The following is a 25,176-nucleotide window of genomic DNA, read 5'->3' on the forward strand; positions in this document are numbered from 1 at the left end:
TTCTCCATCTCGCGCTCTTCATTAATGTTTCACTGCAGCCCTTGCCCTTGGTCCGCAAATCGATTCCGGTCTCCTCTCACTCCCAGCTCTCCATTTGACCCTTGACCTCCCGCTGTCTGCTCTGCTCACTTTCACTGCGGCTATGTTACACGCTGGCTTAATTTACCTCAGCCTGAACCTGATATGTTTTTCATCAAGACCGCTCCTTTCTCTCAGCAAAATGTTCCACTCTGATAGACATACGGACTTATGCATTGCTTTGCTCTGCTTAAATCGAGGTCGAATAACCAAATTTGCTGTTAGGCTTAACACCTCAATAAAAAAAAGAGGATGATACGTCCATTTTGCTTAATGTGATACCAAGAGAAAAGACAAATTGCACAGTGAGAAAAACACATATATCAGCACTCACCTTGACACTGAGTATCCTTAACTGCAGGCTCGAACCCAGCCATGCAAGTGCAGGAACCTACAGGAACCATCCACTCTCCGTCTCCATTGCAGTAGAGCTTAAGAGGGACAGACACCTCCAGAGCATTCGGCACACAAGTTCCAGGGGCAATGACTAGTGACGTAGCCTCAGCTCCTGTGGCCGTCTCTGGGAAGACGGCGAAATAGGCAATGGTTGTGGAACACTTCTTGTAGAAAACTCGGACGGAGATTAAAGACATGCAGGCGCCCAGGTCCTGGAAAGCCAGATAGAAGCCAGCCTTGGAAAGTGGACCAAAGCTGCGAATCTTGGTATTGACCCGGCCAGACTCCAACATAGAGAAGCTCTCGTCCGGAGCAATGGTGTCCACCTTAACATAAGGGTTCTCCATCCAAAAAGGACTGGTGGCGGTGGCCGAATCCGAGTCGGACTCATAGTAGAATAGATTGAAGGTCTCTTTACATGATCCTGGGATGTTGGGAATACTGTTGCAATCTCGTACGGTGAACTTCATCTCCACATAAACACGGAGAACGTCCTTTCGAGGGATGAAGTCGCTGCGAAGCCAGTTGTTCTGGTTAAGCTCACGAACATTGCACACTTGGTACGTTCGGATAGGGTTCATGGCATCGTCGTAACCGCTAACTTCCTCCCACTGAGAAAAAAATGGAAAATAGAGTCACACAAGTTCACCTTCAGAATGAGCTAACACTTTATATGCACTGCATTGGAGGATTCTCCTACAGAACAATAGCAATAACAAATGCTTTATCTAAAGTACAGTAAAATACGCTTTATTGTCAGTATTACAAATGAAACCATTCTCATTTTGATGTTATCCAGGGCTTTAGAAATCTGAGGTGTTATGCTACAGAGGTACGGCTGGCAATAAATAGCTGCTTCTTAGCTCCAGCCCCACACACCGTAGCTAAGAAACAATATAACCAAGAAAAGAGTGAATGGGGTGGATGAAAGAGAGGGGAAATTACATTTTATGCTTTTTGGTTTGTGCCTTTTCAATTACACATTGTGCGTGGTGTCATTAAGTGGGGAGCCGCACGTTGGTCTTTCATCTGCGCTCGCCGGTTCAGTGCGGAAACCCGCCTGGCAAATTCATCAAAATTACCGTGGAGTGTCAGAACCCCATTGAATAAAGCGATGAGTGGATGTTTACCGTATACCTCGAGTGTGGAGTACTCTCTGCATCACTTCACAATCAATTACCTTTCAATTAAACCATCATGATTACATTGTATTCATGCAGATCAACAAGCTGCATCCAACGCCCTACCAAAATAATTTCCTACTCATCTACCGAAATTACGAACATGCATCTTTTGAAAAGACGGGTGAGAGAGGTTGATTGCATTTAAGGTCAAACCATGTGACACGACAACTGCTAAACAGTGAGTAAGAACCCCTACTAGCAATCTTGGCAGCTAACGAAGGTTTGTACATCAACATCGGCTTGTTTAAAAAAACAGCATACTATATCAACAAGGAATGATTCATATGCATTTCAGTAAAGGAACAATTAGATTCAACCTTGGAAAACCGTCCCACTTCTTTTGATTACAGCACGTTCAAGAAAAGCGATCCTAAATGAGAGAATTAGAATGAGATGTAGCCAAAAAAGGCAAAAATGAAAACTTGCACGGCATCGAAAAATGTTTTGAGAGCGTAGTGTTTGTGTAGAGGTGAAGTCTTTAATTAACACGGAGATATGGATGTTGCACGGACAGGCCATTCATCCCCATGGGCTCAGGGGACCTGAGGTAGACAGGGCTTCCAGAAGTCTCTGCTTTATCACTGCCTTTCTGAGCCAATGGTGCCGAGATCAATAATAAGCATCAGGTCAATGTGACAGGAGAAACAATGAGCTATAAATGGGCATTTAGAGAGAGTGAATATGGGAATGAGGAAGTGGCCCACACATCGCACTCCTTTTGGCATAGTAGAGCACCAAACACATGTAAGATGCCCGATCAATTTCTTTTCAACTCGTTTTTTTTTTTTTTTTTTTTTTTGAGAAATATGCCTATGAAGGCTTTTAAGCTATATTTGCATATTAAACGTTGATATGAGAAAGTACATACTTCAGATTCAATGTAAAAAGTTATGCACATTCCTTTTTCCTCGCTGCATCTCTTTGATTTATATATATATATTTTTTTTTTAGATGAATTCATGTATTTTAGACACATATGCTGCTCTGGAATGCTGTGGTTTATTTATAAATATATAAGTGCATTAAAGCTTTTTTTTACTCAGATGGTTTATCTTTGAAGAATTAGCAGGTCAGGTTTAAGCGACAGCAGGTCATTATATTTATTTTTCCTTAATGGTGTTACAGTCTGTATTTATCGGTGTTTATTTCTCGGGTTACAGGTGTCAGACTAATGACTTATAGAGGTTTTTCTTTCTTTTTTTTTAATTTTAGGCAGATTAAATGAAAAGAGAAAAAGATCTGCTGTGTCACACTGGGATTTATTCCAACTTTTTGCCCCTGTTTTTATTATCTGGGCACAGTTCCCATTTCGGTTTTCTGGGTGCGACATACCATTGAACTTAGTGTCACACAAAATTAAAAACGAGTGTGCCGTAGGAAAGAGAGATATGGAGGGTGCCAATTAAGCCATAGGCTGAAAAAAAAAAAGAAGTCAAAATTGCATTTCACCCCAACAGAAATAATAAATTATATTTTACAAAAATTTTTTTTTAGACAATTAATTATGACAAGCAGGCAACACACTCCCCCACTTCACCCGAATTCTCATTACTGCTATATACAAATGATTAAATAAATATGATTCAAATTCAACAGAATTTATCAAACATGCTAGCTTTTCATGTATTGCCTTTTTTTTTTTTGCAGATTTAAACAAAAACTAAAATACATAGTGTTTTACAGTCATGGGAAATTAATGAGAAAGTAAAATGTCTGAATGCATTACAAAAATGAAAATCTGACGGGAAAATATGCTGATATATGTATTTTATTTTTTTCACAAAATATCCTGTTTTGATCTGAATTAACATTTGTTTTGGGATTCATTTCAGAAGGAGGACTGAAATCGTGCCTGAATGCACTGTAAGTCGCTTTGGATAAAAGCATCTGCTAAATGCATGAATTTAATTTAATTTTAAGTAAAAAGTGGAAAGAACACTAGGAAATTTAAGGCAAGGAGACACTGCTCCCACATTTCCCCTGTCTGTCCTAAAATACAGTGGGCTGGTGTGGGTGAAGTGTAAAGCTGTGTGCATGACAGAGAGCAGAAGGGAAAGCACTGGGCAATGTATATTCTGAAAAGAGGCATCTGTTGGGGTGTAAAGGGGTTGTTCTTGGGCCTATTGTGCTGGTGAGTTTTAGTGCATGAATAAGGGCAGGAGGGATATTTGCAAGAATAATATATGGACGGGGAAGGTGAAATGCCAGTTGATTTGTGTCTTTGGGGCTGCTCTTGTGCCTCGGTGCATTGGTGCTAAGTTACTCGGAAGTAAAGGTTTTGGGGAGGGGTGACTGCAACAGCTGAGATGGTGTAGCTGGGGGCAAGAAGGGGACAGTGGACACATGCAGGACCCCGAAGAACAGGATATAAGGAGGAGAGGTGGAGACCCAAAGAATTAGACAAATCCCAACAAAAGAAGTAAGAAAAGGCAGCAGTGTCTGGGTATTGTGAAAGATATACGGAGGTGAAGGATACTTCAGCTGTCTCTGCCAAAAGCTTGGGGACACAGATTTGACTTTTGGAGAATGAATGTAACACGGCTAGGATGAAATCTGATCTGGGCATTGCCTTTATCTGATGAAGCGTAGAGCTTCCTGTGTTTAACACACTATATTTGAACAAGACTGTAACTGGACCTCTTATAATACCTCTTGAGTTAAAGGTTCGCTAACTATGACATTTATGAGAAAATCGCACGAAACCGGTCCTGGACATGCAAAATTTTTACCCCTCCAATTAAATATTTAATTGGAAAGAATAAAAAATGTAATTTGTCTTAAAGAAATCAAGGCCTATTTTATAAGTTTGTAATTTTAATGAATTTTTATGACAGTTAAGACAACTCGTAAGTGTCACCATTGTAAAGGGGGTGGGGGGCGGGTGTAACCCATTTCTGTAATTCAAAAAACATTTATTCTTATATTTTTATTAGTTAATTTTTTGGAGGAAAAGTGCTTATCTGACATGGAAATAATGGAAATAATGGGAAAATGCCCACAACAAAAATGGAAGAAATTATGAAACAAAATAAAGCTAGCAGCTGTAAAACTCAAGAGGATATATAGTAAAATAAAGTGAAAACAAAATTAAGCAAAACAAAAAGATGAAACAAAATGAAAAGCAAAACAAAATGTTGCAACAAAAAAAGAAAAAGGAAACAAAATGATGAAAAAAAAAAAATTCAAAATAAAACAAAACAACAAATCAAAACAAAAAGAGGGAACAAAGAAACCAAAATAAAAGTCAAAACAAAAAAAGTTAAAACTAACAAAACAAAATAAAATAAAACTAAAATTGCAGAATAAATATTATGAAATATTGGTCTTTTTATAATGTTGAGGTCAAATGTGCTCTGGAGAGAATTCATTGTTTTAGTAGATTCCCCCTGTAGACTTTATTTTGACTGAAGGAGTGGGTTATATTAAGCGTGACGGGCTCGGGTCACCCATAGTCAAACACACAAACGTAATAACTCACCCCAGTTTCAGGATGTGCGGTCCATGCCAGCTCAGTGGTGGCCCATTTGGTGTCCATCAGTGTTTCTGCAAAACAAAAAAAGCAAGATCCACTCAGTTTGAGGAACAAGATTAGCCTAAACAACACGCAACAACAACAAAATAAGAGAATTAAACCGAAAACCTTGAGAGGAGGCGATTTCACACTGTGCAGGACGAGAAGAGCGACAAACAACTGTCTCTGTCCATATTGTTAATAGGTATTAATGCATTGCGGGAAATTCACGGGTGCAGGAATGGAGAAACGCTATCATGCTAATCAACAGTGAAAAGACGGCAGAAAGGGGAAACAGCTTTGTGAGTGATCCAGAAGGCATTGTCAAAGATTTATGACAGCCCTCCTCTAATTAGATTTAATTAGCCGTGTATTTGCTGGGTGGGAAAGAAAAGCTAAGTGTTTCTGAAAGACAACCCGCTCCCCTTCCCACACGTACACACACTCGCACCCTTGAGCTAGCAGCTGTAAAACTCAAGAGGATATATAACAGAGCAAAGGAGCTCTTGAATAGCTCCATAAAACTCACAAAAGGAAGATCTTCACCATTTCCTCACTGCCCAATATGCTCTGCCTGTCTGTTTTTTTCTGTTTTTATCCCACCAGCCATATGTGCAGCTCTCTGTTTTTATTATAATGAAAGCACACTCACTCAGCCTAGACTACCAACATATTGAGTCAACCATTTTACCTTCCGCCACCTGCTTCGGCTGTTTATCCATCGCTGCAGTTACGACTGAACGCTGAGACTGTGTTTACTGCATTAGATGAATCGGTGCACTGAAAATAAATATCAGAGGACGCTTCCTCTAAAGTGAGGGATAAAAACACTGCTACGCCTGATATTAACATTCATTCAGGGTGTAAATAGTTGAAATGGTTGTGACTACATGTAGAATTATATGTTTTTATTATTAGTAGTAGTAGTATTATTTATACCCCCAAACAGCTCTAAATTTGCTCTAGGTTTAAAAATAAGATTTTATGATTGGCTTGCTTGTAAATAGTATCTGCACATCATTGTTTTTTAAGTGTCATGGAGATAATTATTATAGTTTGTGTTAAAATTTTGCATGTTTTTTAGTTTTTGTGTTTTCGGGCTGATTTAAGGTAAAGTTTTAGTAATTTTACTGTGTCTTTGCCATTTTTATTAGGTTTTTTTATTTCTGTTGTTTTTAAATATGTATATAGTTTTTTATATACATTTTTATTTAAGTTTTAGTAAATTAAATAAAAAAATAAAAATAAAAATGAGAAATCTTGCCTTAGAAACTAGATCTGAAATAAAATAATTTATAAAATAAACAAATAAAATAAAAGTTTTCATATTTTATTTTCATTTTTAATTATTATTATTATTATTATTATTTTATTTCATGTAACTATATATATTTATATATATATATATATATATATATATATATATATATATATATATATATATATATATATATATATATATATATATTAACCCTGCTGCACATTTTTTTTATCATTTGTTTGTTTAAACATAATCTAAAATAAAATTGTATTTATTGTAAAATGTAAAATGTTTACTTGAGTATTTATTTTCAATAACAACTATAATAATATGTAATAACAATATCCATTATTTTCATTATAATTATGACATTAAAAATAAAAACATTAAAAGAAAATTGCATTTAAAAAATAAAAAATAACAATGTTTTTTCACTTAACTGTAAAATTACATCATGAATACAAATGGCTGTCTGATTTTCAAACATTAAACCATCAAGCTTTCATTTTGGCAGGGAAATAAAATTAAGCTTTAAATTAAACCATCTTACAGTACTTTGACCATATATCGCGATTTTGATTTGATTCATTGTGCAGACCACTTTACATTATTATTAGCATTGCCAATTCATCCTGATGCTTCCCAGAAGACAGCGAAGCACCGCCCACTCACCTGTCAATCAAAATCACACATACCACTCAGTCTGATTTGACTGAGATCATATCACTCAAGACACATGTTAATACCAAGTTTACATTTTTATCTTCTCTACTCATCTTTGTTCACTCGTGTGATGCACCACAGAAGAAAAATAAATAAATAGATATATATACAGGAAATATGAAGCTGAAGTTGAGAAGTTTCTAGCATGTAGGTGTTTGTACGATAAGTAGACACCGAGTCTGAGGCAGCTGTTTATACTTCAGACAGAACCGGCCATTGATTTCCTGTCAGGATGTCACGCGGTGCGTCATATTGTGTCACTGACTGACAGGTCTAACCATATTCAAACCCGTTTAAAAGAAACGCACAAGTTAGCTGCCAGATGAGATAAAGCTAGCGCAAATAAAACGCAAGACAACCCCAGAGAGAAGCAGCGTAGCGCGAGCGAACCGTGAACGTTCGGGAGCCAGCTTCTGTTTTGTTTGCGTTTTGTAAGCCGAGCATTGTGTCAGCTGAGCGCGCGTTTAGATGAGGAGGCAAGTCCAGGCGCAATGAGAGAGCGAACGCACCCCATCCCGCCGCAGTCAGGGGGGCAAGAGGCCATGCCCTCAATGCAACGATTCATTCACGCTCCAGCAGCGGCACCGAGCCTCCATTACGCCGCGCTACTGTTAAAATGGCTCCACACAGGGAAAGTTTTGTTTGGACGGCCGGGAGACGACAGTTTGTTTCCTGTTACTCTCAGTTCTGAGGAAAAAGCTAAGAATATGGGCCTTTCTGGCAGGACGGGAACCTGACTGACGAGTGCAGGGACAAAAACTCGCCCTTGCTAAACCTGAATGTTTCAGTGTGAAGCTTGGGCAAACTTGAGGCTATAAACTCGATGACATAAAGCACACGCCATTAACTTCAGTCGGTGAGGCAGAACATTTATGAAACTTGAGAGAACAGGCCCGACACATGAATGAACGCAGGTTTACTTATCCCACCTCATGTTGATTTAACAGTCATTAAAAACAATTATTTTAACTATAAAAACCGTACATACACACATATTTATTACAGTTCTAAATATGTGAATTTTTATTACTTTTTGCAAATTTTTTATTGTTATATTCAGTCATTTTTCTTTCAGTTTTTTTTTTTTTTTTTCAAACATATTATAGCATAAACATTTAAATATAATGTCCAAACACCATCACTGAAGGAACATGAATGTGTAGCCGGATGTTTAGAAGTAAATACGGAAATCTGTGACAATCATAAAATGATAAGTCAGTGTTTTTGGTTTAAACACTAAAGGTACATGTTGCATGACTTGCACACATTCGAAGGCAAATTCCCATTCTCAGAGTTGCATGTTAAAACACACACACACACACGTATATTGATGTAAGAAAGGTCAGCTCTTCCATTCTAATCCTCTAATGACAGAGCAGTGCTAATAACAGAGGAAGACAGAGAAACACTTGAGTCAACACACACACATTCTGTGGGTTTACGAGCGCCTTCAAATATTTCTTTGTTCCAGTAAGCAATGGTTTTGTAGAGGGGTATGTGAACAAAACCAGCTCTATTGATACAAAGAATGTTCGGTGGATTTAGAAACTGAGTCAGTGGCGTGTGGGCAGACAGGTGAGAGATTACGGCATCATTTCTGCTCTCAGCTTTACTCGCTCCTATTCTGTTCGTGTCGTTTGGAGATTAGAAGATTTGGAGAGTAAGACAAACTTTGCAGATTGAGGGCTGAAAAAACTGCTTTTGCATAGAATTTTGCATTTCATGAAAATTAAAGGCCAAGTGTGTACTTTCTGCACCATTACCATCACCAAATGGAGCTACAAGTATAAATATATATAAAAAATGTTGTTAAACCAGTTTTCTCCTCTACCCTATTGGTCAGTCGAACAAAAAGCCCCGCCCCCAAAATCATGCTATTTGGTTGATCCAATGTTTTTGTGATGAGCTGGTTGAGGTATTGGAAGAATATAATGTGACAGTTTAAACTAAAACAGAATTCTTTAAAATGGATCAATATAGATCTATCTATCTATCTATCTATCTATCTATCTATCTATCTATCTATCTATCTATCTAGATAAATCAGATCCAAAATAAAAGTTTTTCTTTACATAGTATAATAACATAATATGTATGTGTACTGTGTATATTTATTATGTACATATACATACACTCAGATACAGCATATATTTTGTTATTAATGTATAAACACCACATAATTTTCTTAAATATATGCATTCATGTGTTTGTATCTTTGTATACTGTGTATATTTATTATTTAAACAAAAACTTTTATTTTGGATGCGATTAATCATGCTTAATCGTTTGACAGCAATAATATATATATATACACACACACGCACATAAAAGTATTCAACACATAATGTATTCATTGCATTCCCATGTGTATAGACATTAATTTTCAGGAATAATTCATTAACTCTCTGGGATTCTCAGATCTGTGCATTCCCTCTTGCGTCTAAAGGTTTGCTAGTTTCGTCTCCCGCTGTGCCGTTGTGAAATCGGACCGAACGGCAGGCCCAGCGACCGAAAAAAGAATGTCCCTCTCTGTTTCCAAACTCTTGAGCTCTGTTTTGCCACCCAACACTGAGATGTGTCAACAGAGAGAGGACAACACTGCATTAGACTTATTAAAGCTATTAGACTGACTGCTTTGTGTGGGCTTTTGTTGCTGCTTTTATTAGCTCTTGGGGGGTTAGGTGAAGCAGCAGAAAGTGTGGGGGGGGGGGTATGGGAGAAGGGGGAAAGTCGTTGAAAGAGGATGGAGGGGGAAAGGGGGGATCCTATTTAAATTGAAATGTGGTGAGCGGCCCGGGCTTTTGTGCCACACTGGAGTGTGGTGATTAGAGGAGAAGGCTGCTTTTGGCGAGCTGGCGTGCAACCTCTAATTGGTCGACGCTTCTTGATGTAGGTGACTGGATCTCCAACACCCTGAATCCTCCATGGGAAAGCCATGAAAGAAGCCTCCTCATCCCCATCCGTCCACTTGCTGTCAGTCACGGCACAATGCTTGTCACTCTCCCAGTCATTTACGTACTAACAAGGCACACTGTCAATGCTGCAGATGTAGTGCTCATTTCATGGTGGATTTACCTTCATTTTTATCTAATAAAATTGCCTGAAAAGTCTTTGCTGAATTTGTAATTGTATCGTTGAAAATTTTAGGAAATCGCAGCTTTCTGCCACTTGACTATCGTTGTCATGTAAAACATTTAAAATTTGTGCACTATATATCTTTTACTTGTATTCAAGCTATCGATTTATTCAAAGATTTGAGAATTTACTTGTGAGGAAAGTATGCTTAATTGTATTTAAAGCGCACTTGTAGTGTACCCTAACCCAATTTTTTCTTGTACACTTGTAGATATCAAATATTAATCAAATAAAAGGTAAATTAAGTGTACTTAAAGAGGATACTTAAGTACACTTAAAAGTACATTTTAAGTCATTGTTTTATTCATATTTTGCACACTAATTTCAAAGTTCAGCTAATTGCATTTTTAAAACATTTAAGCTATAATTAATCTGAAACATGCAGTTAAGTGTCCAAAAAATAAAAAAATAAAATAGGTTTACCAAAAATGCTTACCAGTATATTCAATATTAAATTTTAACCATATTTCAAAGATAATAGACGTACATTAAAAGTCCGACTTAAGTGGGTCAGAAAACACTCTATAGTTCAGCTAATTGCATTTAAAATGAATTTAAACTATCATAAATTTGCAATAATCATCTTCGGAACACAGTTTAAGATATTTTAGATTTAGTCCGAGAGCTTTCTGTCCCTCCATTGAAGCTGTGTGTATGGTCTACTGTCCAAAGCTCTCGGACTAAATCTAAAATGTCTTAAACTGTGTTCGGAAGAAGAACTGAGGTCTTACGGGTTTGGAACGACATGAGGGTGAGTTATTAATGACATAATTTAAATTTTTGGATGAACTAACCCTTTAACTGGGTTAGTTACCCTTTAACTAACCCTTTAACCCCCCCCCCCCCCCAAAAAAAAAATTGGCTTACCAAAAAGTATAGTATATTCAAATAAAGTTTACTTAAAATCCTACTTAAGTGGGTCAGAAAAAAATTCATATAATTGCATTTTAAATAAATTTACACTGTAATAATTTTTCAATTAAGTGTCCAAAAAAATACATTCAATTCGCACTTAAGTGTATTTTTTAAAGCATATTATTTCACATAATAAGAACCATTTAAAAAAATATATGCTAATGTGTACTTTTTCACAGAGGACTAATCCGACTGATTTCAGTAATTGTTTTTTCTTTCTCTTTTTTGGCATTGCATGTGGTCGTCGTGGAAATCTCAAAGACTCTTTTAACTGTCACAACACTGGTTACGATGACAGCATTTGACAGGAAGGTGACAGAGCATAAGTGCGTCTGCTACATTCTTGTTTGTTGTGTTAATTAGTTCTTCAGCTGACATTAGAAGACGTTGGGATCGGCGCGAGGTCTTAGGGGGGTCTGATTTTGAAGTTGACATCATCAAGGGAAATGGGGTTGTTGAAAACGAGCCCGTTTGCTTTGATCAAACCGAGTCAGACATGTCGTTGACGCTCACAGACAGCACAAAGACGAGCATGCCGGGTTCATATGGCGAGCAAAAGACGAGCCACGACCGAGATGAATATTCAAGCCCTGTTCCAGTTTGCATGAACCCCGTAGTGCGTTCCAGTTCCAGCTTCAGCTCTAGAAATGGGCACTGCACCCCTCCTTACGCACATTCGTTCTCGTTTCTTCCCTTTTCCAAGGCCTGTAATTACAGAGGGCAGTCAATCTGATGAACAGGCAGCCCCTGGGGTGACTGTCTGCTAACCAGGTGTGCTCACAACTATGCGTACACAGTGTCTAAATGCATGTCCTTATTACTAGCATACCCAGTGAGACCTTTTCCAATGTCCCCTTCTCCCTGTGAATAACTCGAGAGTTATGGATTTTCATATGTGACTGACATTTATTCCTATTTATACATAAGAGTAGTATTAAGTACCTTTAAGATGCTACACTTAACATTTTAGAGGTAGTTATGGTATAAAACATCCCTTTAAGGATATTACGACAAGGGAAATACTGTTGTATTCCATTTTTTTCTGAGATAAAATAATATTATAATATTTTTATAAATACAATATTATATGTTATATGACATATATAACATTTGGTTACATTTGGTAGTGGAAAATAAATAAATTAAGTTGAGGGATATATAAAATGTAAAATGTCCTTTTTAATGGAACTGGGGCAAGGGATAACATGTTCTAAATTTTTTCACCCTTTTTTCCTAGTGTATGTATTACAGCATTATAGTATTGTAATAAAGATATTATTGCATGGTTATTCAATATAGAAAATGTTTGGTATTTAAATTTCTAGTGGAAAATCACTATACACTCAGAAATAAATGTATAAAAGCTGTCATGGGGTGGGAAATTTTCAAAATATATATTACTGGACCTTATTTACACCTGGAAGATGCACGTTAGTACTTTAAAAGGTACTAGTGTGAACCTTTATGGGTAGATAAAATAATAAAAATAAATAAATAAAAAAAAACTGTTCCACCTTAAAGGGTACAATGTTTGCCTTTTTCTTCTTAGAGTATATATATATATATATATATATATATATATATATATATATATATATATATATATATATATATATATATATATACAGTATTATACCATTGTAATAAAGACATTATTATATGGTTATACAATATAGAAAACATTTGGTCTTCAAATTCCTATCTAAAATCACAATACTTTAAACATAAATGTTGTCAAAAGGTAACTTTTGTAATTATTTACCCCTAAAGATGCATATTAGTACCTTAAAGGTATATATTAAGAACTAAAAGTACATATTAGTACCTTTTGAAATGCTACAGCCCCAATGAGAGCTTTTCTGAAAGTGTATATAAACCGTAAGTCATGGTATAAAATGTCCTGACCACCTTCGCCCATTGTGGTCAATCACCATGAATTGGGCATGTGTCCCCTAAAGCACTTAGTGAAAGAGTTACGATACTGCACATCAGTTACTCTGTTGTGGCTAGATAGGACACAAGATGCGTTGAGATGGAGATAAAGCACAATCAGCTATTAATGAGCACTTAAGCTAACACGCTGGCGTATTCCGATACCGAACGCTGATCCGATTACAGATTTCACACTAAATGGGAGCTGTCTGTTAGACTCACATTGCTGCAGGAGTACAACTAATCAATGCGTTCATGTTTCTTCTTCTAGAGGCGAGTTATTGTGTTAACAGGAATGCATAGGCCTCATCTGTGTTTATAATGTTAGTTTGGTGTTTTTGGTTAGATATGACACAAATGTGTTCTCCACTAATCAACATCTAGCAAGGGTTTCAAAATGTAAAAGCTTGTGTACTTTTTGGTTCTGTAGTTCTTCCTTAAAAAAAGTTACTGTATTGCGTCTTTGCTACCACTGACTCTTCAGGCATTGTTACACAACTGTAATGATAGTGTTTGCCGATCACAGCTGTACTTTTATGATGTATGATGTGTGGATTCCTCATCTGAAACACTAGCATGAACGTAATTTATGCGTCAGAGTATGTGATTCTACTCACAGTCATGTTTCAGTATCGTATTAATGGTCACATGTTTATGACATCCAAGTAAGAGTTCTGTTTGGGGGTTTGTACAGAATTAAAAACTCTAGAATGATAGTTTAGACACAAAAGGGATGTGGTTATGGAACAAAATATGAGATGACAGGAGAAATTATATTTCAATGCTTTTGTATTTTGTCGCAAATATAGCGTGTTTACCTTATAAACTCAGTTGTCGCGTTTTGCGAGTTTCTCAGGGGAACGCGAAGTTTCTTCATTGAGTGCAAATGTTTTGTGACTTTTGCGACTCTGAAAACATTCCGCAAACACAAATGCGCACAAGTGCAAAGTTTCTCTGGGAAATGCAAACTTTTGTGACATAACACAATCTAGTACTTTTAAATGATCAATCAGGATTAACTGCATACATATTTCAGAAATATTTCCAGAATATACACTGTGTGTGTGTGTTTATATAAACATAATAAATATACACCGAACACACACATATAGTATGCACTCAAAAACTTTTATTTTGGAGGCGATTAATCGCGATTAATCTTTCGACAGCACTAACACTTTTTCATCGAATTTACGGATATTAAATGCCCTATATTTGAATCATTCTTCAATGTTAAAATTGTCTGCATTTTAGAATGTCAGCAAATACTTAAAGAAAAGAAATGTGATGATGGAATGATATAGCAACCTCTTACATTTTTAGGTTCTTTAAACTAGCCATCATTTGCTGGGATCTCAACTGCTCTTTCTTTGGGATCTCAACTGCTCTTTCTTTCTGCCTTTTTAATGTTTCATTCACACCTTTTCTATCTCTGTCTTCTTTTCCCAAGCGTCTGAGGGTGTATCAGTCAACGGGAAGTGTTTTGACAGGCCGACGCTGATCACAGCCATCCTTTCCATCCACTTCATTCTCTTTCATTCCCCCCATATCTCTGAAACCCCTTCTCTCTTTTCTCCCTGTCCATCATGCTCTCCAGGTCTCCATTACTGTCAGTGGGGAGCAGGGCCAGCTGAAATAAATATAGATGACTCAACTAGCCAGTTGAAAAATGCAAGCCGGTGAGAGTAAACAGGTTTACGGAAGAAGCGGAGGCACACCTTGACTCCAAAAGCATTTTGTAAATGGCACTGAGAAAATAATAAAACATATGTTTAGGTCACAAAAGGTCACCGTCATGCAACACAAGAGCTCAGCAGAAGTGCCAATTTGCTTTATTGTGCTCTATACACAGAAATGCTTTCTATTCAGTCCAAAAATGGTCACCATGGTGTCATCTCTCTATTATTTAAAATAAATAAATAAACTCGGAGTCAGAAATATATATATATATAAAAAAAAAAAAACACAAGTAACTTTTAGAGACCTTTGCATTTAATAACTTTGCCTTTAGATGTTCCATTTAAATGTGAAATAGAGCTTTCTAAAAAGACACAAATGTTCAATAAATAATTAAATGGAATACTTGTAAATAAATAAAAGATGCCATTGAACATTGCTCATCAGAATTGGAAGAGTTGGAAATAGTTTGAACAGTAATGTAGCTTCATGAAAAACAAACCAAAAGCCTCCAAGAAAAAAAAATGATTTTCAAAATAAGTGGAGAAAATTGCAATCCGTTGAGCATGATGAATCATGCCATTGGCTGAGACTAGCGTAAGCACATTTTAACCAACAGTCAAACACCTCTCCCTCTCCTCAAGCGAAAAGTATAAAAGGACCATAATCACGATAACTATAACTATAATCACGATAACTATGTTTGGGACAGTCAAGCTTTGTCCCAAAATCTGGCAGGCGGTACTGATGGAGATGTTTTTACATAAATCAAAAACAACCTGAGTGCACTAGCATTATTCATATAGTGCTATTGAGGCATGTTGCCATGAAAGGTCAACACATCTTGTTTATAGAAATGCCCAACCAGAAGTTTGAAAAGAAACCAACCCTGAGAAATTTTCACTGGAGAAACGAATGTGACAACTAGCCCCGGTCTCTCCAGTGAGCCTTGCGCCCTTCCTCAAAATCCTGAATATGTTGGTTTTGGAGATATCTTTGTATCCCCCTCCTGTGTTTTGTAATCCAAGCCAAAGAACGAGGCAGGAGGCATGTCTGACTTCCCCATACCTCCATTCCAGGTTCATTATGGAGGTATTTTGGCACCGCGCTGCCCACTGGCCTTTCCTGTCAGCTGCAGAGAGGAGCTGTCTGTTGTAGCTGCTGTCCAGGGACTCATCTCCATCCTCCAACAGCCCGTTTGCCATACTCGCCTCCCTTTGACACGTTCATTATGCCACTGCGGAGGCAGCCAACAGACATCTAGGCTAAATATATGGTAATAGCACGATCCCTCAGGACCACCGGAAGGCATTTGCCATGCTATAACACTAAGGAGCTACTTCAGAGTAGGGCAGAAGTTAAAATGCCCCCAAACCCTCATTTTTTCCAACCACTTTTACCTTGAGGTAAGATGTTTGTGAAAGGATGCTGTGGATGACATCAGACTTGACATCTCGGTATCTGACCGATAATGGCTTGCACACAATGCGAAAGAGTGAATGGGGATTATAAAAATCACTGTTTCTTTTCCTATGACAATTTTTATTTTTAGAGACAAAAAGGTGGAAGTAAAGCTTTTCTATACTGAGTGGCAGGTGTAAAACATACTAATATAGCCTACATAAAAGACATTTGAAATAGGGGTTGACCAATATGTGTTTTTTAAGGCTGATACTGATTACTACAGACCAAGTAGAGCAATAATCAACATTTTGACCATATATATGTGGTGTAAAAATGGAAATTAAAAATTTGGCACTGATGGCAAATTGGTTTTGAAAATGAAATGAAGCATAAAAATGCTTAATATCGGTACCGATAATCAGCAAGGCCAATAATCGATCGACCCTTAAATAAAAAAACTAAACAAAAAAACATTAAAATATAGCAAAAATAGTTCAAGTCTAGCATGCCCAAAAATGAGGAAACCTTAAAAATATTGGGTTCATCCTTGCAGTCTCCCGGAAGGATCTAAAAATGTAGTATGTATAAACATCAAGGCTTTGGTTAGAATATATTTTTTGTATTTTTTTTTATGGTTCTGCTTCAAATTATCTAATGAGATATATGTCTGGGGTAAATTACTCCTGATATAGTCATCAGCAAAATATACAGTCTCATCTTACTATGCAAACATACAAATAACCTCTAATGGCTGTCAAATATGAGATTTCTGTTTTGCATCACGGGGCAGCTGTTTGTTAGCAGCTACTGGACTGATGTGGTCCACATTTCCAACATTCCAGTGGCTTTTGATCGCTTCGTAATGTTTCAAATATACCATCTGGGGCAGCCAAGGAGGTTGCGATTCCTTTTCATTTCTTGGGAAAAAAACCCAAGCTGCGAGGACAAGAACCTTGCTAACTTCCCAGTGCTGTCACATATTAGCATTGGCAGCAACTGCTGAAGACATGGGAACAAATCTGTAGCTCAGTTTCGGCTGTCATGCTGCATGCTAATTATCAGGATATGTTGTGGTTTACCTGCCAGAACAAAGAAAACATGTCTAATGGCTCCAACTAAACCACAGCGTAATAGGAGTTATTATGTTAAGTTTTTTGGACTTTTTTTTGACATTTCTTGCTACATATGACACATTAGCCTGAGGCAGTTCAGGCTTCTTTTGACTAGCTATTCTCACGTTAGCTCATTAAGCCCAGAGCCACTCATTAATGTTTACCTGCCCACTTATTATCTGATTCAGGTCAGAACTGCAGCAACAAAGGAAGGTTAGGCAGTTACCGAAGCAAAACTGTGGATGGGTAGGGCCTTTATGACTGCTGAGCCGACAAATAGTCGCACAAAAACAAATATACACCCACACGGAGTCTCTGAATATGCTCAATGACTAAAGCATGGTTTGGAACTGTCCTAAGTGGAAGGGACACCATCATTCATGCTATATTTGAGAACACTCTTTTTGGAAATTTCTACCAAGCTCTGGCACTTTGGAAATATGTCAATAAAAGAAAGTAGGGCGCAGAGTTATGCAAATTTCAGAAGCTCCCACAGCTGAATTTACATGTATATACACAAGCACAGGGTTATGTTACCCCATAAAGCATGTGCCTCGATCAACATTTTCCCACTCAAGCCAGAAAACTGATAATTCGGTGGGAATTTTGTTCAGGGACTGATCCAGGTATGTCTTAACTAGGTGAATCATAATAATGTACCGAGAATTGTATTATTTGCTAATTTGGCAACATAAGATCACTGGAAAAACATAACTCTAACTATAAAAATCACTGGAGTTTCCAGTTGAAATTAACACTAGTGACTGAAAAACCAACAGTATTTATTCCAACACCATGTGTATTGCTTTTCTAGTAGAAGTGGTCAGATATGTCCTTTGAAACACTAGTCATGATAAATGAGCTCAAAAATGTGTAGATCCAAACAAAAAAAAAATGGCGCTCTTGCTTTTGTAAACACTATTGGTTAGACTTAGTGTCAGGTTTAGCGTAGGTGAGGTGTTATATATCCAAAATACAATGAAGCATTAACGTTTAAGCACCACTTACCTGATATCACCTGTTTCAGCAAAAACTAAACACATGCTTTTAGCGCCACTACGTGAATACTTCAATATGAACGTGCCGTGAAACAAACGAAAACAAACGTAATATAACTTTCCAGAAATGTCACCACAGGCATGATTTTCCAATGCGCCTGGATTCTAATTGAAGGTAATAGCTTGTTATTTCTGTTTATCTTGTACCCTCCCTGTTGGCTAAAGCAAAAAATTTATAAAAATGTTGGTTGCGATTCTCCCTCTTACTGCTTATCTGTTAGATCTTTTCAGGCATGTTCTTAATTGCTGCTCAGTTAATTAATCTCACACTTGGCTGCAGTAATAACTTGACTCGTTAGACCTCTCTAATTGGTTTTCAGCTCTTTAACACACAGACACGGCTGCCTGGAGTGTATGGAAGATGGTCATCTGAGTTCTTTATTCATGGACTCCATCCCCGAGACAAAAAGAAACAACTGCCTGATTAGGACACATGGGCGTCTAGGTCATTGGCGAACACACATTCATGCACTTAAGTGTTTCACTTACAGCAAAGTGATTCACAGATTGTGACAGGAGGTATTAGCGATGGAAGTTCATTTCTGGGCAATTATGCTGGAGAAGGTTGATAACCTGTTGACACCCAATTCTAGGGTGCCCCATATGGCCATGGGTTTAGATGTCTCTGAACAATAAAATAAAAGCCTTGATGCATGTGAATGTTTATATATATATATATATATATATATATATATATATATATATATGTGCCACTTGTAAACCTCCGGATATAAATCAGTATACAGTGCAACTGTGCTGAGTAGGCTACAGTTCTGGGGCCGTTTATTCAAAAAAAAATCCATCTCCACAGTCTTTGCTGGCCATGCTGGGTCAGGCGAAATACTTCCTGCCTGCTTCAAATCATTAACCTAGACTTTATGGGTGTCACTTGCAGTTCCTCGCCTCAACGAAAGGAATGGTGCAATTTATTTGCATTTATTACCTTACCTTCACTGCCATCTGCATTCCATATTCTATAGGGTTATAGTTCATCCTAACAACGATTTAGACTGGATGAACATGAGGGTGAACAACGGATGACAGAGTTTTTATTTTAGAGAAAACTGTACCTTTAACCCCCAGAGCGGGTGTTTAAACATCACTATATTTGCATAGACAGTAAGTAAATCAGGTGGAAGAGAGGTAGGCCAAAGCTAAGAGGTATATCCCCAGAGGCTGATTATGGCACAGATGCACTGATGAAGGGCCAGGGGAGGCTCCGTCTGCCTGCCCGCCTAGAACTGTACTGTCAGGGGCTGACTAATGTATTATTCACCCTTCATTGATGTGTAACTAAAGCCAGCGGCTGGGGAGCCTGGGCCACCAATACCCCCCACAGACGGTAAACCCCCGACAGGCTACTGAGCTCCATTGATTTATGGGTCTCAGTAGAGGGCCTGGTGAGAAGGCTGAGGGAGGCAGAGAAGGATGGAGAGAGGTCTGAGTTAGACATGAGATGGGTCTCATTCTTTATTCCAATATATGCTTTCAGTATGAGGTTATGTAATATATAAAACACTTTTAGGCCCATATTGGGTTATGAAACACTTCCCACTCATAATCTGTATAATCAAATCTATAAAGACCAATGTGGGTGTATCTGGAGCCATCGCACTAAAATGACACTGTGAAGACAGTGGCGCTGATGGAAGAACTAAGGCCAGTGGACACATGAGATAACAGAGTTGAATAAACAGGAAGAGTGTACCAGCAGGGCTGCAGTTGGGCGTCTATTTACAGTGCAGGTGACATGAAAGGCAAAAGCAATCTAAAGTCAATCATTGACTGATAAATCAAACACGGTGGCTTTAACGGTGTCTACACTGAACCAATAAAGTCTCTGTATTGTGGTATAAATCTACAAGCGCTGGTTTGTTGCAGTGATGTGATGTGCCTGAGAAGCACAGAAGGCAAAGACAACGACTGGGAAAATATTTTATGTGAGAACGCCCTTCAATTTAGGAAGTACAGGTGCTAGAGATGCAATTGACAGGTAGAGAGATAATGAGAAGTCTGGGAATTTTCTGCCGTTGATCTCTTTCACTTGAACACTTGAACACACACACATGGATGCACTTAATCCAGCACACACACAAAGATAGACATGCCGTCACAGAGACTCTGCGGCCTCAACTCTAATTACAGGCCTGCTAACCACACCTTGACTGCCTGGAACCTGCACATGAACTTCTGCAGTTCAGGTATGTTACATCTCTTGGTGGTCTCAGAGCAAGATGATGTCGACATGGAAGTGCTCATCAAAAGAACCACAGGGTGTGTACTGAACTTTGGCGTAGTTTACTCATAACAACAAGTCAGCTGTACAGGACTTCCATCACTGGAGGACTGACCATATTTACTGGTGACAACCCTGTACTTACGAGTGTTTCATGAATGTACATGCTTCCCTGAGTCTGAACTTCATAACCTGAGGCCAGGTGAGTAATAAAGATGCAAACAGATGACACAAAGAACAGAGAGATCGGACAACAAAGTGCTCATCCTTTAATGATAAACATCTATGTAGTGGGCTGACGGCAAATGTTTAGATTTTTTGGTTTTCAGAAACCTAGTGTGGTAGGATATGTATTTCCCCACCATTTCTGCATTCCGGAACACTCAAACTTTTAAACAAACAAGTTGCTCGCTCTCTGACTGACCATCTGTCCAGGGTGGTGCCCTGCCTTTGGCCTGAGACACTGGGATAGGCTCCAGCATCCCCGCTCCCTACAAAGTCTAAGCGGTTTGGAGAATAGATGGATGGATGATGGGACATTTCTAGTTGCTGTGGTGACATAGCAGTTAGACAAAACATTGTACAACACATTCACTCATGGCTCATTTCCTGTTCTGAATCAATACAAGTGGCAAAAATGCTTAAGGAAAAAGAACAAATCTCTAGATATTACCCTCTTGATATATGAAAGTGTCTTCGTGTTTTAGGGCACCACTGCAGTGTCTTGATTAATTAAGCAGGCACAAAGCTGTGCCCGGTGTTGAACTCTATAGATTACTCTTAAGTGCTTTTCTTACTTAGCTAGCTCCTTCAAACCAAGCTGTCTCAAACTGATGGAAAGATGTATGAATAAGTAAGAACAGTGACAAACTGCTTCCTTAATTAACCAAGGAAGGGGAATGTAGTCCCTAGACATTTCGATCGCCACCTATTTTGATGGCAGGGCAGTATCAACAACCATCTCCCCTCAGACTGCTATATTGACCGACGGCTGGCTAAATTGAATCGCTAATCATCACCATCCTTTTAGGTCATTTCCCAGAGGACACAACGGGGCAAAAGTGGCAATGAAGCTGTTTCACTGTGGTGCGTCTCACACTCATGATACAAATATGGCCCCTCGGTTCACCATCCCCATCTGGTCATGGGATATTTTAATTTGTTTCTAGTGCCAGCTCCATTTCTCGTCAATATGCTTGCTTTCACACCCCACGAGACTTTGCGTCATGTCAGCATGCTGATTCTGCTCCTGTTCTTAGTTAGAGACCTCTGCTTGACTCTCCTCCAAGCCGTGTATGAGATGACGATGGTTCGATGACGAGGCTTCCGCACCTTCATTATTTTACATAAGATGTCAAGACTGGGAACCTGCGCTGAGATTTTCGTAAAAGCCACGGGCATCAAAGTATCAAGAGACTGAACTTGTCAAATCTATCCCGCAAGAGCTTGACTTACATTGCTTATAGACATAGCCCTTAGCTCCCATAGGAAACTGTGACAGGATAGAGTTGTAAGAACACACACACATAGTCACAACTCTTATCATTGACTGGATACAACAAAGGTGGGTAAATAGGCCCTGTCCCCAAGCTTCTAGACCTGTTCTGGGATTCCCATATCACTGAAGGAGTGAGATAACAGATAGGGGGAAATAATGCAACAATTAGAATTATCTCTCTGATAAGAAACGGCCACATAAGGTGCCCAGGGAGAGTAGGGGAGAGGGAGGGCTGTAAAAAGATGGAGGGAAAGTGTAGAAAAGAAGTGACAGGGATGTGGAACAGGGAACAGTAAACAGAGCAGAGAAAGAGGTGCATTGTCTTTAGCTTCTCTGTCTGGATAAAGCCCACCTGTTGTGGGGAGAGGCCTCTATGCAACCCACACTTGTCCTCTGGGTTTTCACCAGGTTGTCATCCCTTTTACGCTCGACATGCATCTAGATGGTGTTACAAATGAGTATACCAATGAAAGGGGTGGCAGTTTCAAGCCACCAACTGTTGCGATATAAGAGATAACATCTGTCTGTTACACTGGAAAGCTATTTTTCCAGCCTCGAGAGTTTCTTCATTCTGTATGCAGACTGTATCCTTCTTTTCTACTTTCCTGCTGTCAGGTGGACCTGATCTCATGTGCAGGCTCAAGGCCGTCATTGATTGATGCTCGCCAGCTTTTCAGATTCATTAAAACCCCTTGCATACCCCTCGCCCATCAAGAGTTTGTTAGGCTAGCTCAGAATAAGAAAGTGATAGGTAGAAATACGGACAGAGAGAAAAGGCAGAAACAATGATCTCCTCTCAGGCATAGCTAGGCCGAGCAAGTCAAATTTAAGATGCAGAGATAGATCCGTGGCAGCTGTCCAAGACAGAAGATGAAAACTCTGCTCTCGCTGTGCTCGGCCTAAATTCCCACTGCATTCATAACCCCATCCGACCAGCTCCGGTGTATTTCCATTGTCTCTCCTCTCAGCACCTTTTCAGATGAACTGCTCAACCAATACTGTACCAAGTGCCTTTCGGATACCGGACAATTCTCTCAGTCTTTCTCTGTCCCTTTGTTCGCCTATGTCCTCATCTATCCCGTTCAGGTTGAGGGCACTTTAATAACAGATAAGCCACTCGTCGCGCCTCGCAAGTGACTTGGGGGGTGCGTGCCGTACCTTATATCAAGGGGTATTCAGTCCTCCTCTTGGAGACTGTAACACAACTGTATTTTTTAATCAACACTCCAATCTTTGATTATCTAGCTCAGCTGCTAGGTGTATAGTTAAGGGTTCAATTGAAAAGTAGTTCACCAGGAGCATGACTGCCTGCCTTATATCCAATGCATCTAATATTCTCTAGACTTTGGACACAACTAGAAAAGGGCAGTTCTGAGGTCTCTGCAGAAACATGTCATTTCATCTCCAAGGTTGCTCTTGAGACGTGACGAGCGCCCTTTTTCCATGGCAGTTCTGGCCTATGCCTGCTACACAAGAAGTTGACGTGAAGATCACTGGACAGATACTATATTCCAACTCACTGGATCTTCAATCCTGTCACTCTTAAAATGCTGGTAATGAGAGGCTCTAGAAAGCTTGGCACATTTCGAAAGGGCAGTTGCCAGAAAGGCTAAGTGAGAAGGAAGTGTGATCGATCAAGCCTGACAACGAGCCATAAATGAATCAGCCACAAAATATTCATTCAGAATCCCTGATTGGATGGGGATGGTGACCCTGCTGAAACTGGATGTGGTGTGGGAAAAGCATGCATGCTTATACTTCCATAAGCTAAATCACTAATAAATTACTGTGCAATTAACTCAAACATGCATGGCATTCAAACAAAAATGTTATCTGCACAGTGAGATCGCCATCAACGTCTTGAAGGAATTCGCCAAATAAAATTGTGGCACAAGCATACGTGGCACTTGCTTCGCATTTACATGAACCGTCTGATCCACTTCCAGCAAGCTGAATTTCAAAACACTCCCAAGTACAGCTCAAAAAGACAGACTTGCGATGCCTTCAGGGACTTTTACAACACGTCCTTTTTCACAAGTACCTGCATTTGCACAGTGCCGAAGTGCCATTGCTCTCACCTCGAACACCAAATGGAGAGGTGTTAGATCACGTAAGCATTAAAAGAGTTCCTGTCTAACACCAGTTCGTTTTGTGTTGTCAGCTAAAACAAATTACGCTCACACAAGCATGCCACAGTAAAAAAAAAATATATATATATATATTAATAATAAATGAATAAATAATTGGTAACGCTTCATTTCACTGTGTCCTTGTTACATGTACTTACTATAGAATTATCAATAAACCTAAACCAAAACATCATCCTAATCCTAACCAGATACATAAGTACATGTAGTTAATTAATATTACTCAGTCTTTAAATGAATAATTACACTGTAACAAGGACACCTTAAAAGAAAGTGTCACCACCAATATAGTTATTGCAGATATTGTTGTAAAAATAAAACTTTGAAACTTTATTTTTTTGGCAATTTTTTAAAGATTTTACCATTTAAGTTTATGATTATTTTATTGTAAGAATAGTAATAGCAGTGTTTTTTTTTTGTTGTTGTTGTTTTTTTTTTACAGATCTTTTTTTACAGAAATCACAACACTTAAAGATTCCAGCCTTTTCCTCTTCCTCAGATATACCAAAAGGCAAAAATGTTACCAGTCAGAACTCAAATCTGTAGATTACCAAAATGAATGGCTAAGAAAGTCCACAGATGTGTAATTGAACAGCATGACTCTAAAGTGCAAATTCGAGTCTAGATTTAACAGAGAGGGTGAAGGGCCAGCTTGCTTTTGGGCCCCTGCCCGAGGCTCTCTGTGTTTGATGTGGAGATTGGGAGCATGTTTTAACCATCTAGAGGCCTGGGCTGATTCGTAGTATGGAGTTTAGAAGCCATCATTAGCCCTAACACCCCCCCCACCCTGTTCGCACATGCCCGTATTGCTAATCAAAGCCGACATTTGCACCTAGCATTAGCATTAGCCGTTTCCTCCAGGGCTTCTAACATCACACATTCCCCCAATTGAACTAGGGTTGAGAACTA

The 25,176-nt window shown here is 38.6% G+C and overlaps 1 protein-coding gene across 6 annotated transcripts in view; it reads right to left on the reverse strand.

The window, feature by feature from the left end:
- The window catches only part of LOC127987520 (ephrin type-B receptor 3), a 47,122-nt gene that overhangs the window by 17,044 nt on the left and 4,902 nt on the right, over positions 1-25,176 (reverse strand). For all 6 annotated transcript variants that reach the window (XM_052589874.1, XM_052589870.1, XM_052589873.1 and 3 more), the window contains exons 2-3: positions 5,137-5,201; positions 413-1,085 (exon numbers count right to left, since the gene is read on the reverse strand). In XM_052589874.1, coding sequence (XP_052445834.1) covers positions 413-1,085; positions 5,137-5,201 — 738 coding nt within the window. The remainder of the gene's footprint in view (positions 1-412; positions 1,086-5,136; positions 5,202-25,176) is intronic.

The sequence above is a fragment of the Carassius gibelio genome, chromosome B22 (assembly GCF_023724105.1).
Source record: "Carassius gibelio isolate Cgi1373 ecotype wild population from Czech Republic chromosome B22, carGib1.2-hapl.c, whole genome shotgun sequence".
In the NCBI taxonomy this organism is placed as follows: Eukaryota; Metazoa; Chordata; class Actinopteri; order Cypriniformes; family Cyprinidae; genus Carassius; species Carassius gibelio.